The sequence below is a fragment of the Solanum pennellii genome, chromosome 3, assembly GCF_001406875.1.
Source record: "Solanum pennellii chromosome 3, SPENNV200".
Classification (NCBI taxonomy): Eukaryota; Viridiplantae; Streptophyta; class Magnoliopsida; order Solanales; family Solanaceae; genus Solanum; species Solanum pennellii.
The window spans coordinates 73,829,490-73,842,480 of NC_028639.1; the positions used below are offsets into that span (position 1 = coordinate 73,829,490).

Sequence of the window (12,991 nt, forward strand, 5' to 3'; positions counted from 1 at the left end):
CTCTGGGATTAATAATTAGAGTCCGTTTGGATTGACTTAAAAAAATAGCATTGAAGTAAAAATGAAAAGTTAAAACTGAAATAAATTTTAAGTCAAAAAATAATAATACCTACTTTTGATTTCTGACTTATTTTAAGTCATTTTTTATCTTGTCAAACACTTCGTAACTTATTTTAAGTCATTTTTGACTTATTTTTAGTTATTTTTTTATATTTGTCAAACACTTCAAAAAGAAGTCAAAAGCTGACTTAAAATCATCCTTTCATTTTTAAGCCAATCCAAACGGGTTCTTAATACTTAGATAAGTTATCCCTCCCCTTTGATGGCATAGTACTTCTCCAAAATGACAAAGATATCCCTTTAAACCCTTTTTATACATCACTTTTCACCTCCATGTATATATTTACATCATTTTAAACATCATATATAATAACATTCACAAGCTTCACTATTTCTTTTTTCTTTTTTCTTTTTGATAACTTTTCATATTTTTCTATTAAAAATTACACTAAATAAATGTAATTTCTACTTTTGAATAACATTCACAAGTCACAACCTCCCGATTCCTTATTTTTATGATAATTCTTCATATTTTTCTATTAAAAATTACACAATATAAATATAATTTTTATTTTTGAATTTATAATATAATTTTTATTTTTGAATTTATTTAACTAATTCTCATGTTTATTTATATTTTAATTTCTCATTAATTCTCTTTACTTTATCAAATTTAAGATGAAAATTCTATTTTTAAGCTAAATAAGAAGAAAATTTTATTTTTAAGTACACACGGTACCGTTATGAGAAAATGTGCACACAAAAATATTTAAACTAACCAAGATGGGTTAGATGATTTTTTTTAAGAATGAATAACTAAAACCTATAAAGAAAATATATAAAAAAAAAATTAAGTAAGTGAAGAGTATTTTTGCAAACAACCAACTTGTTTTAAAATTTAGGCAATGCATATTTATTTTAAATACAACAAATCAAACACTTAATAAGAAATATTTCAGCACAACTAATTTCAATATAACTTATCCTATCATATCTAATTTCATTATAACTTATATTCAAACCAAATGACCCCTATTTATCATCCAACACACTTCCCCGCACTTAAGACTTGACCTTTTTCACCTAGGTACAATCAAATACATCGGGTTCGGGTCTAATCCTATGCGTAGAACAATTCAATCATAGTCCGAAGGTACAAGGTATTATAGAGTTGCTTAGACAAAGTGCTTAGAGTGTGAGTTAGTGACGTAACTCGCTTGGCGGATATAGTAGCGATGAGGATTGACACACAAGTCATATCTAAGTGAGACAATTTCAAAGATCTTGGGTCAATAATATAAGGAAATTGGGAGATTGATGTTGATGTTACACATTGTATTGGAGCGAGGTGAATAAATAGAGGGTCACATCCAGTGTCTTGTGTGATAAGAATGTCCCACAAAAACTTCAAATTAAGTTTTATAAAGTGCAAATCAAATCAACTATGTTGTATGGGGTGGAATGTTGGTCAGCCAAGTACTCGCATATCTAGAAGACAAAGTAGTGAAAATAAAGGATATTGAGATGGAAGCGTGATCATACTAGAAGGGGTTGTTTGGTAGAGTATAAAAATAATGCTAAATAGATTGAATTGGTAATGTTTGTATTAATTATGCTTGCGTTAATTATACATAGATCATTTTGTATGCATGTTTGATTTAAAGATATCATGCATTGCATAACAATATTTTTGTATAAAAATATCTTCCACAATTATAGTGGAGAAGATGTAAAAATAATTTTGAGGGGTAATTAGGTGTGAGTAATACACCATAGAGTGTATTATGATATCATGCATGCATTAAATCTCCTTGCATTACTAATACATACAAATTCATGGTATTAATAATACACCATATGCAAACATTAATTTTATATATATACAGACTAAAGAATTTTTACACGAATTAACATATGACTCTTCTTTTTTGAATTACTTATCCCTTTATTATGGGTACTCATGAGTTATGATATGATAGGTGAAGAAAAGCATTTAGGCACAGAAAATATATGAAAGTCACAAACTGGGCTGTCTTAGCAAAATGTAACAAATCCATTTCAACGACTAATTTTCGTTTGGAAAATTATCTAGAAAAATCACTTATGTTTGTTTTAGTAGTATAATATCATTCAATTTTATCTATTTTTCTCAAAATATACTTGACAAAAAAAATACATTATTACTCTCCTACTAGAGTGTCATGTCACATTTTTTAAATTTATTATTAAAGGAAAAAATGAAGTTGAACTACTTTTTTTCTATAAAAACAGTAATGGCTATTATGGGAAAAAAATGAAAAATCTTTAAATGCTTCAAATTTCAATTTTTAAGGTTAAAAAATGAAAACTGAAAATTGAATTATTTTATAAAAAAATTATAATGTCATTTATATTTATCACACTGATTTTAGCGAATCCTCCAACAAAATGAAATGTAGAAATATCTATCTAAATAGGAGAAGAAAAGTGCACCATAAAAAAGCTATAATTATTATTTAAAAAACTTATTGTAGAAAATAATAATTATCATAAACAAATTAAAAAACTTATTTTAAAAAATAGTTAAAACAGTCCATTAGTAGTTAGTTGTAGAAATATGGTACTTTTTTTTTCATTCATTTCTAAAACGGAAAAGGGTCTAAAATACCCTTGAAGTATTGAAAATGGTACAAAATTACCCTTTATCCACCTATTGGCTCCAAAATGCCCTTTTCATCCACCTATTGGCTCCAAAATACCCTTGTCATCCACCTTTGGATTCAAAATTGACCACTTTTTTAATTGTTTTAAAATTAAACTCTTTAAATATTTTTTAAAATACTTGGCGTTGAACTATTGGTTATAATTTAATTTATTAATATAATTTATAAACCAACTCACTACCCACTAATTACTTATTAAACCTCACCTAATTAATAATTCAATTATAATATCAAAATCGTCATAAACACTACTTAAACACGATGAAATTATAGATTCCTGAAAATGACATTTAAAATTATTCGAGTCCGAATCAAAGCCCCAATTAAATTTAGGTTGAGCCACTTGTTTAGGAGGACACTTTCTTTCAAGATTGAATTAGAAATTTATGATTAAAGGTAAAGAAGTAATACTCCGAATTAATTCATGCACTTTTTAAAAATATAATTTAATAAATATTTATGATTTGTTATAAAACCTTTAATATATTATTTTAAAAAAAAGTTACCTATGAAGTAACATCACATAATTGAGATGTAAGAATAATTAAGATGAACATAATCAGACTTTTAGGTTTATCGGTATTTTTTATTTAGACACTTGAATGTATGATAATTTACTTCTATAGATATTTTCGCCTCAAATTTTTAAAAACACTCAATTGGCAGTAGCTAATCTGTTGTTGTATTAATAATGTGACGGATTTATTAATTTAGAGGGGGTTTAATTAGTAATGGGTGGGTAGTGGATTGATTTATAAATTATATTAATAAGTTAAATTATAACAAATAGTTGAGCGCCACGTATTTAAAAAAATATTTAAATAGTTTAAATATAAAACCGTTAAATAAGTGGTCAATTTTGAACCAAAAGGTGGATGGCAAGGGTATTTTGGACCCAATAGGCGGGTGGGAAGGGTATTTTAGAGTCAATAGGTGGATGGAGGGCAATTTTGTACCATTTTCAATACTTTTAGGGTATTTTAGGCCCTTTTCCGTTTGTAAAATTTATCTTTACATATCTAAAAACACAAAATATTTTCAAAAAACATAAATAAAAAATAATATTTTAAAAAAAACATATTGCAACCTAACGTTTAAATAGGTTTAAAGCATAATTTTTAATAATAAATAAATAAATAATGTGACATGGCATCCTAATAGGAGTGAGATAATGTATTTTTTGTGTTAAGTATAATTTGAGGAAAATAAATAAAATTGAATGATATTATAATCCTAAAACAAACATAAGTGATATTCTTAGGTAATTTTTCTCAAGTGACTATCCAGGAAAATTACTCTCATTTCTAGCAACAACTGTTAGCCCAACAAGCTCAACTAGCCTGTGTTATATGGTTGGGAATTTGGGTAATTTTTCCACAAAATAAACTTTAGCTTTTTGATTTATAGTATGGTTTAAGCATAGTTGTATTATGCTAGCTCTCAAGTTTCTCAAATCATTAAACTTTTTTAAAATTGAATAAATATCTATTTTAAATAAATTTAATATTTTGAAAAATGCATTAAAAAATTGATTATAATCAATAATAAAGATAAATTAGAAATTAAGTGAGAAAATATCTTTTGATTACTAAACTGAACAAGTAAAAGCGAACATCCATTTTTAGTATTATGAATAAACAGAGTCGTATGCAGGAGGGAATTATCGGGTTCATATGAATTCATGCATCCTGTTGAAATCATCTATAGTAATGTTGTATATTTTTCTTAATTTTTTGTTAAACATAAATGTGTGATCTCACACTTGATGTATCATATAATGCGACGATGATTGAATGCACCTCTCACTGAGATTAGAAATTTGAATTTTATATCTAAATTGTTTTATATTTATTTTTAAAATTTAGTAACGTTTTTATAGGTGGTTATTGATAACATTTTTTGGCGGTTTAATTTATTAAGCATTTCAGTTTTGAAACTGTAATTTAAAATTCTAACCGTTATCACTAATAGGAATCTAACTGTAATTTAAAATTCTAACCGTTGTCACTAATAGGAATCTAACTGTAATTTAAAATTCTAACCGTTGTCACTAATAGAAATCTAACTGTAATTCAAAATTTTAACTGTTTTCAGTAATAAGAATCTAAATATCAAATCTAATAGATCCGCCTTTTTATAATAATGAACTTATTATTCCAAAATTCTGAATACTTCTCTGTGAATAAATAAACATGTAAATCTCGTGTCGCGTTGGAAATTGATGTTACTCTTTTTATTCTATTCTAAAAATAGATTGTTACTTATTCTTCAAATTATTTTTTCACGACTAGAAAGTGATATTATAATGTAAACTATTAATATTAATTGTCATTTTTAATTTTTAAATAATGTGCAAAATTTGAATTGGACAAGAAAAGAGTAATTTTTTCTTATATTTGGTCAAAGAAAGGTCTTTTTTTTTTTTGGGAAAGTTGCAAAAACATAGGCGACGGCTATAGATTGGTGATGCTAACTCAAATGCCAATTTTGCTGAGCTAAACAAACACTTTGTCTCCTACTCAAATTCCCTCTTCATGTTCCAATTGATTCCTTGTTTAATTTGAACTGCTATTCGTTTTATCTGTGTTTCTGCTTCATTTTATTGATTCGAATTCGAATTCCATTATCAAATTTGAATTGCAGAATTGAGAAGGGGTTCAATATTGTATTGGGTTAGGTTACCCAGTTTTTGGATTTTGAGAATGCTGAATTCAATGAATTATTTGTTTTGTTTTCATTAGGGTTCTTTTGATTTGATTTTGTGTGTGTATGTGTGCGCTATACGTAAATCTGAAGTGGTGAGAAAGAGGATTTGTGAATTGTAGAGCTTATTTTGTGGTTCTAGGGTTTTAGTTTGCATTTGGAGGAGTTGTTGTTGAGTGTCCCATGGCTTCGTATAGGCCATTTCCTCCATCATCGCAGTCGAGTTTTGTTCCTCCGCCACCGCCTCCGCAGAATCAGAACCCTCCGCCACCGCCGTCTCAATCCAGGGGAGGTCAGTACTCGCAGAATTGGGGGGGTTATGGGGTGAATGATGGATCTTCGTATACTCAGCAGAATTACTCTCAGGTACACCAGAGTTCAAATTATCAGCATCCTGGTTACGTTCCTCCACCTCCTGCCACCAGAAATCAGTATCCACCTCCGCCTCCGCCTCCTGCGGATTCTTCATATCCACCTCCCCCACCACCTTCTGGGCAGCCTCCTCCCCCTCCTGCTCCAATGTATTATCCATCTTCTCAGGACTCCCAGTATAGCCAAAACCATCCCTTGGAGCCCCCACCTCCACCCCCTCCACCTTCATCTCCTCCAACTTCTGCTATTCCTCCTCCTCCCCCACCTTCTCAGCCACCGTCCCCTCCACCACCTCCTTCATCAGTTCCCCCTCAGAAACAACGTAATGAAAGCAGGCATAGTGCAGAGAAAAGGCGAGAGTCTGGTTGGCGTGAATCAAGGCATGGTAACCACACTTCTCGTTCTAAACAGCCAGACCATTCTGTTCCCCCATTGCCAATGAAAAAATCCAATGCTCCTTCAGGAAGGGTTGAGACTGAGGAAGAGAGGAGGTCAAGGAAGAAGAGAGAGATAGAAAAGCAAAGGCATGAAGAGAAGAATAGGCAGCATTTGAAAGAATCACAGAATAAGGTTCTGCAGAAAACCCAAATGTTAACTTCTGGTACGAAGGGTCATGGGTCGATCAGCGCATCACATATGGCTGACAGAAGAACCACCCCTTTGTTAAGTGGAGAGAGGACAGAAAACCGGTTGAAGAAGCCGACAACATTTCTTTGCAAGTTAAAGTAAGACATTAGTTCTGGATTTACTACCAGCCAAGTGATTGTTTGATCCTTAAATATTCCAATTATTCTATTTCTATGTTGGATTAGTTACCTGATATTTTCTAGTGTCAGCTCTGCTGGAGATTGGAGTTTTCAAACACACTGGTTGGTCGAAAGTAATGTTTAGTTTGGGATACTTCGGGAATGTTACATACCATTATATGATTTGACTTTCCTTGTAATGAGACGATAAATAACCCTTTAAGCATGCAACTATAACCTTGCCATTCACCCCCATAGCACATGATATCTTGTTGCGATGCTTTGAGATCCTTTTTAGTTTGTGCTTTCTTCTAGTTCTGTTCAAATTTGTTCTTGTTGGTGTGGTTTCAGTTTGGGTCATTGTAAGGGTGAACTTTACATGTGATGTTTGTTCCCTAGGGTAGGTTGGTGATAAACTTAATGAACATCATTTATTCAAATGGTAAGTGTATTTAGTTATTTACTGAATGACTTCTCTTCTATTATGTCATGTCTTTGAAAATGTTCCTTTCTGTGTTAGGATTATTTGTGAAAAGACTATGGTATGCTATCATATGGGACAAACAAGTTGTTTTACATATTAAATATTGCTGAGCATTCTGTAATTTTTGTGTGTACTCTGCAGATTCAGAAATGAATTACCAGATCCGACAGCGCAACCAAAGCTTTTGACTTTAAGAAGAGACCCAGATCGGTTTGTGGCTCTGCTTTCATCGTGCTGGTCCTTTCACTTGTATTTATGATGATCAATTCAACTGCAACTGCATCTTCTGACAAAACTAGAAAAAACTAAGCAAATCATGCTCTTTATATGTAGACAAAATGGCTTATCAAAAAATATTTACACAAAATATTCCATCTAGAATGTGCACCTTTTGTGAAGGTTGTCAGGGTTAAATGAGACTACTTTCCCAAGCACTGCTCACAAGCCTTTTGTGTTTTTCCCCTTGAACATTTTTATCGTGGATTGCTGTTTTGCTACATATGCCTAATTTGGAATTGTGCTTTAACCATCACCTCTGGTTAGTTTGATCCAGAAGTAGTTAGGCTGTCGCTGTTGGTGTGAGAATGGGACGTGGACACAGCTATATCTTCTCTCTCTTAAACCATTTTATCAAGCTGCCTACTTTGTTGATTTTCAGTTGTTGAATAGCCTCTCTACCCTCCACAGGGTAGTGGTAAGGTTTGCACACACTTTACCATCCCTAGACCCCAGTTGTGGGATTTCACTGCGTATGTTGTTGTTGTTGTTGTTGCACAGCATTGCCGTGCTCACTATAAATCATTCTAGGCATGAATTTTTCCTAGATTGGTCTTCAATATTTGAATAATAATATTGTTATCTACCTATTAACCAATCAACTATTGTTTTTATGGTTATTGCTACATTTCTCATGTTAGACGTTAGTCATTGCAGTTATTTGATTTACATTGTTGAGCATTTAAAGTTTGAGTGCAAGGACTAACACTTATGGGTAACAAATGACCTTTTGTTTTAGTAGTTACTAACTTCATCTGCACTAGAGTAGGCGTGTTAAGCTCATCCTGTGGTTCTCTTCCCTTTCCATGTCCTTTCTTTTGGGAAGCAACTCTTGTTCAAGGCAAGTGCAGGTCGTAGTTAATAGATTGAGAAAGCTCATCTGAGGTTGCTTAAATATTGTGTATTCGTAAATCATGATTTCATTTCTGAGTCTTTCTTGCATTTGAATCTCCACTTATCCTTGGAGTAAGAGTCTGCATTGGTTCTCCGGTAGCATTTTGATGCAGCATATGGAAGTTCTTTTGGAAGGATTTTGGCTATATGTGAGCAATATATATATATATATACTGAATTATTGTACTAGAGAGACTGCTGGCAGAGAGTAGCTTGAAAGTGATGGTACTTGACATCTTTTCCACCTTTCTTCAGCACAAAACACTTCTTGTAGCTTTTGATACATGAAACTCTCCAGGTGGTTGTCAGATCATTACTGTTGTCATATTTTCTAAGAGCAATTCATTAAAATGTGCAGATTTACAAAATACTCCATTACTTCATTGGAGAAAATGCACAAACCTCAACTACATGTTGAACCAGACCTTGGAATTCCACTTGACCTTCTTGATCTCAGCGTATACAAGTATGTTACACGCTCTCACTCCTTTCCTTCAAGTGGCACATTTTAGTGGAAAAATTATCTAATGTTTTTACCTTGTTGCTGGCTTGCTTAGTCCTCCCAAGGGTGTAAAGATACCACTTGCTCCAGAAGATGAGGAGTTGTTGCGCGATGACAATCCTATAACCCCCATCAAGAAAGATGGCATAAAAAAGAAGGAAAGGCCAACTGACAAAGGTGTTTCTTGGCTGGTCAAAACACAATACATTTCTCCTCTTAGCACGGAGTCTGCAAAACAGGTTCTTGCTAATCATAGCCTGTAAAGAATGTTTTTGAAGGAGTAGCAAATCGTTATTTAACTAATTGTTTATGCCGTTTGCAGTCTCTTACTGAAAAGCAAGCTAAAGAATTGCGAGAAACAAAAGGTGGCCGCAACATCTTGGAGAATCTTAACAAGAGGTTACTTCTGCTTTCAGTGTCCATGCTATTCATGTCTAAGATAATGAGACTTAGTTGAGACCTGAATCTTGTATTTCTCGAACCCTGTTTTCAGAGATAGACAAATCCAGGAGATTGAGGCTTCTTTTGAGGCATGCAAGTCACGGCCCATTCATGCGAGCAATCGCAGATTACAGCCTATCAAAGTCCAGCCACTTTACCCCGACTTTGATCGGTAAGTCTTTCTTTCATTCGGCCTTCCCCCTTTTATGTTAAATATCTACATGTTGAAGAGGAGGGATGTAAGAAGATAACATTTTGTATAATTATTGCATTTTCCCTTATATTTTCTCGTCATCCAAAAGTATTTAATTTTGTCTTCTAATATGCATGCTCAAAGGGCTCAGACATTTCCTAGTTTCGTCTTTTATTGTTGATATATCATTTTGTTATAATTGCAGCTTTGAGTCTTTTTTTTTTTCTCCTTTTGATTGTCTGGACAAGGAAAAATTTATCTCAATTATTAATGCCAAAAAGCTTCGTTTTGTTTGGCTGTATTTTTTGAATTGAAAGAGGATTTCATGTTACGTGGAGTAATACGCTATATCTTTTAGGGACAATGTTCACTTTTATTGCCAAATTTGCCCCCACCCCCCCACCCACCCCACACACATACATAGGCGGTGCCTTGCACTATGGCCATATGGCGTACACTTTGTTACCGTTGGTTCTGTCTTAAAGAGAGAGATCCTGAATATTAAATATAGTTTAAAAAATCATATATCTATTGTTGATTAACAATTAATGTTAAGAATGAACATTTTGTTTTCCTTCTTTTTTTTGTTGGGGTATATTCTCAAAAAAATAGAAGGATTAAGTAGTTAGAAATTTAGTAATCCCCCTATTCCTTTTATGTGGTACTCTTTTCTTTTTTTGTTCTGTCGACTATAATGACACCTTTCTATATTTAGAAACAATATAGCTTAAACTTCCATTTCACCTTTTTTTTTTTTTTTTAGAATGATAAATTGAGTATTAAAGGAGAAGGCACTGGAAAGTGCCAAAACCATTAATACAGAGATAAAAGACAGCAGATCCAACTATGAATCCTAACAATTGCACGGCACCTATCAGATCTATTAAGGATACTGCCTCCTCTACAAACTTTCATTACACCAAAGATGAAAAAGAAGAAAGCACTTCATCTTAAAATTCTGTTAAGAACTAGTTCTTTCTTCAAAATTTCTTATTTTCTTTCTTTTCAAACTGTCCACCATATAGAAGCAGGAACCAATCTCCATCCCCATTGCAATTACAACTTTTTAGCAGATCACTGGTATTGGAAAGCATGCACCATTGGAGGCCCACAATGATAAGAAAAAATCGCCACAGAAAACTAGTAACAGAATGATGAGAAATAGATGGCTGTTGGATTCTGTTTCTAAACCACAGAAAGGACATCCAGAAAACTTCCATTTCACCCTTAATGACATTTTTATAGTTATGTTTTTACTCACATGTTTCTGTCTTTCTTATAATCCATGTTTTCAAACTCCACATAAAGGACAGAGGGAACATGTAGAATCTTGTCACTTAATAATGAGAAACTCGAAATCAAAAGGCATTCAAATCCTTTATCCATTTATTTTGGGTTGTTGATATATGTGATTTGGCACTTGCTATTTGTGGCACTTTTGTATCCTTCATTGTCTCTTGTTCTACTTTACTTTTTCTGAAATATATGGCAGGTACACAATTGATTCTGGTTTACTTTTTAAATTTCTTGGAGTACCCAAGACAATCCCATTTGTATAGATGATTGGATGGGATTGTACAGGAGATAACCAGATTGCTATCTTCTTATGCATCTCATATACTGGAATCATTTGCTCTCGTTCTACTCAATGAAATAATGTTTGTTTGTCTAAAGATAACAGAAGAAGTTGGATTACTTTTCCATATGCAAAAGATTCTAGAAATAAATTAATAATTGCTTGCAACACTTTTTTCCCTTTTCTTTATATAAAACTCGCGGAGTTATTAGATCATGGCAATATCTTGGTACTGGAGATAACATGAACAAATAATGTTACTTTGCCAGGTACAAGGACCCGTTTGTGCTTGCGAATTACGATAGTGCTCCAACTGCTGATTCAGAAACTTACAGCAAGTTGGATAAAACTGTTCGGGATGCATGTGAATCACAGGTGAAATTATTGATTAGATGACTTTCTCCAAATTTGTAATGTTTTCTCCAGGTTAATAAGCTATAAGGAAAACACTTCTTCAGTCGGTAGATGTGAAGGAGCAATTGCTAAGTTAAAGAAAGATTGGCAAAGTCAGACTTTTCATATGAAAACTAAAACCCCATATTCATCTTCTCCAAACTTACATCTAGAATCATTTTGCAATTAGCTCCTTGTCCAACATCATTAACCAAAGCGAGAATGTTCAATCCAAATTTTAATTGGGTTGAGGGCCTTTGCCAGAGTGTTGATATAGAAATTCTTCTAGTCCCCGGACATTATTATTTGTCTGTCACTGGCATGGATCATCTTCTATTTACCCTTGGATCTCCGTGATACCATGATGTTTGGATTATATCTTAATGAACATGAATGTTGATTTGCAATACACCTTGCAGGCCGTTATGAAAAGCTTCGTGGCTACAAGCTCAGATGCCGATAAACCTGACAAATTTCTGGCATATATGGTCCCTGCGCCGAATGAGGTGAAATTTCATAGTTTAATTGGAAGGTTGGTTCAAGGGCATCAATCTTATTTAATGATATTATGTTGCTTTTCATGGATTGTGACAGCTATCGAAGGATATGTATGATGAAAGTGAGGATATCTCATACTCTTGGGTTCGGGAGTATCACTGGGATGTATGTACCTTTTCTGAGTGCGGAAGTCAACCTAGCTACAATTTTGTACATCGATAAATTACTTAGTTGTGTTAATTTTCCCCTCATGTGCCCATTGGCAGGTACGAGGTGATGATGCTGATGATCCTAATACTTATGTTGTGGCGTTTGGGGAAAGAGAGGCCCGTTACATGGTAAACTGTGTTCTACTTGTAAAACTTGATATGTGGTTTACCCCTGTAACTTGAAACTCACTGTGGATGTGATGTGATCCAGCCTCTCCCAACAAAGCTTGTTCTGAGAAAAAAGAGAGCTAGAGAGGGAAAATCAAATGAAGAAGTCGAGCATTTCCCAGTTCCCTCGAGAGTCACAGTAAGGAAGAGACCTACTGCAGCTGCCATTGAACTGAAAGAAGAAGGGGTAATGAAAGCCTAGCCAGACTCACATCATTCATTTTTTCCTTTTCTATTTGCAACTAAACTGATTATGACATTGTTGGATCCACATAGGGTTATACAACAGCTTTGAAGGGGAATGTTTCAAGTTCAAAGAGATCAAGAATCAGTCATGAAGATGATGTTGGTGAACAACATAACAATATGCATGATGATGATCAAGATCAATCTAGTGGTGGCGAGTACTATATGTCTGATTGATATCTTCACATTCATTTAAGCTGATCAGATAATTTAACAGATAAGAGAGAGAAAAAAATTAAAGGGTAGGTACATGAGAGAAATTGCATAAATAATTAATGTTTTGTACCATATAGGAATTTTGCTCTTTGAAAAGATTTAACTTTCAAGTAATTTGCATGTGCTGCACTTGTGCGTGTTTAGAAACGGGCTAGGGGATGGATACTGGCTAAACATGAGATCTGTTTGTGCTTTAGCTTAATAGCATGTCGGGGCAAGCTTCTCAAAGATTCTTCTAAAATAGTCCAAATATGCTGATTTTCAAAAGTTAACCATTCAATAAGCTATAAGCCTTTGTTCTTCTTGCAAAAT

At 33.2% G+C, this 12,991-nt stretch overlaps 1 protein-coding gene across 1 annotated transcript; it reads left to right on the plus strand.

Moving 5' to 3' along the window:
• Positions 1–5,184: 5,184 nt before the first annotated feature.
• Positions 5,185–12,797, plus strand: LOC107014983 (protein PAF1 homolog). The gene is made up of 12 exons (XM_015215125.2): positions 5,185–6,562; positions 7,209–7,277; positions 8,596–8,703; positions 8,795–8,978; positions 9,062–9,138; positions 9,233–9,352; positions 11,219–11,324; positions 11,762–11,848; positions 11,937–12,005; positions 12,107–12,178; positions 12,261–12,404; positions 12,494–12,797. Exons 1-12 carry the CDS (start codon positions 5,649–5,651, stop codon positions 12,638–12,640), a joined length of 2,097 nt encoding a protein of 698 aa, XP_015070611.1. The 5' UTR covers positions 5,185–5,648; the 3' UTR covers positions 12,641–12,797.
• Positions 12,798–12,991: the final 194 nt, after the last annotated feature.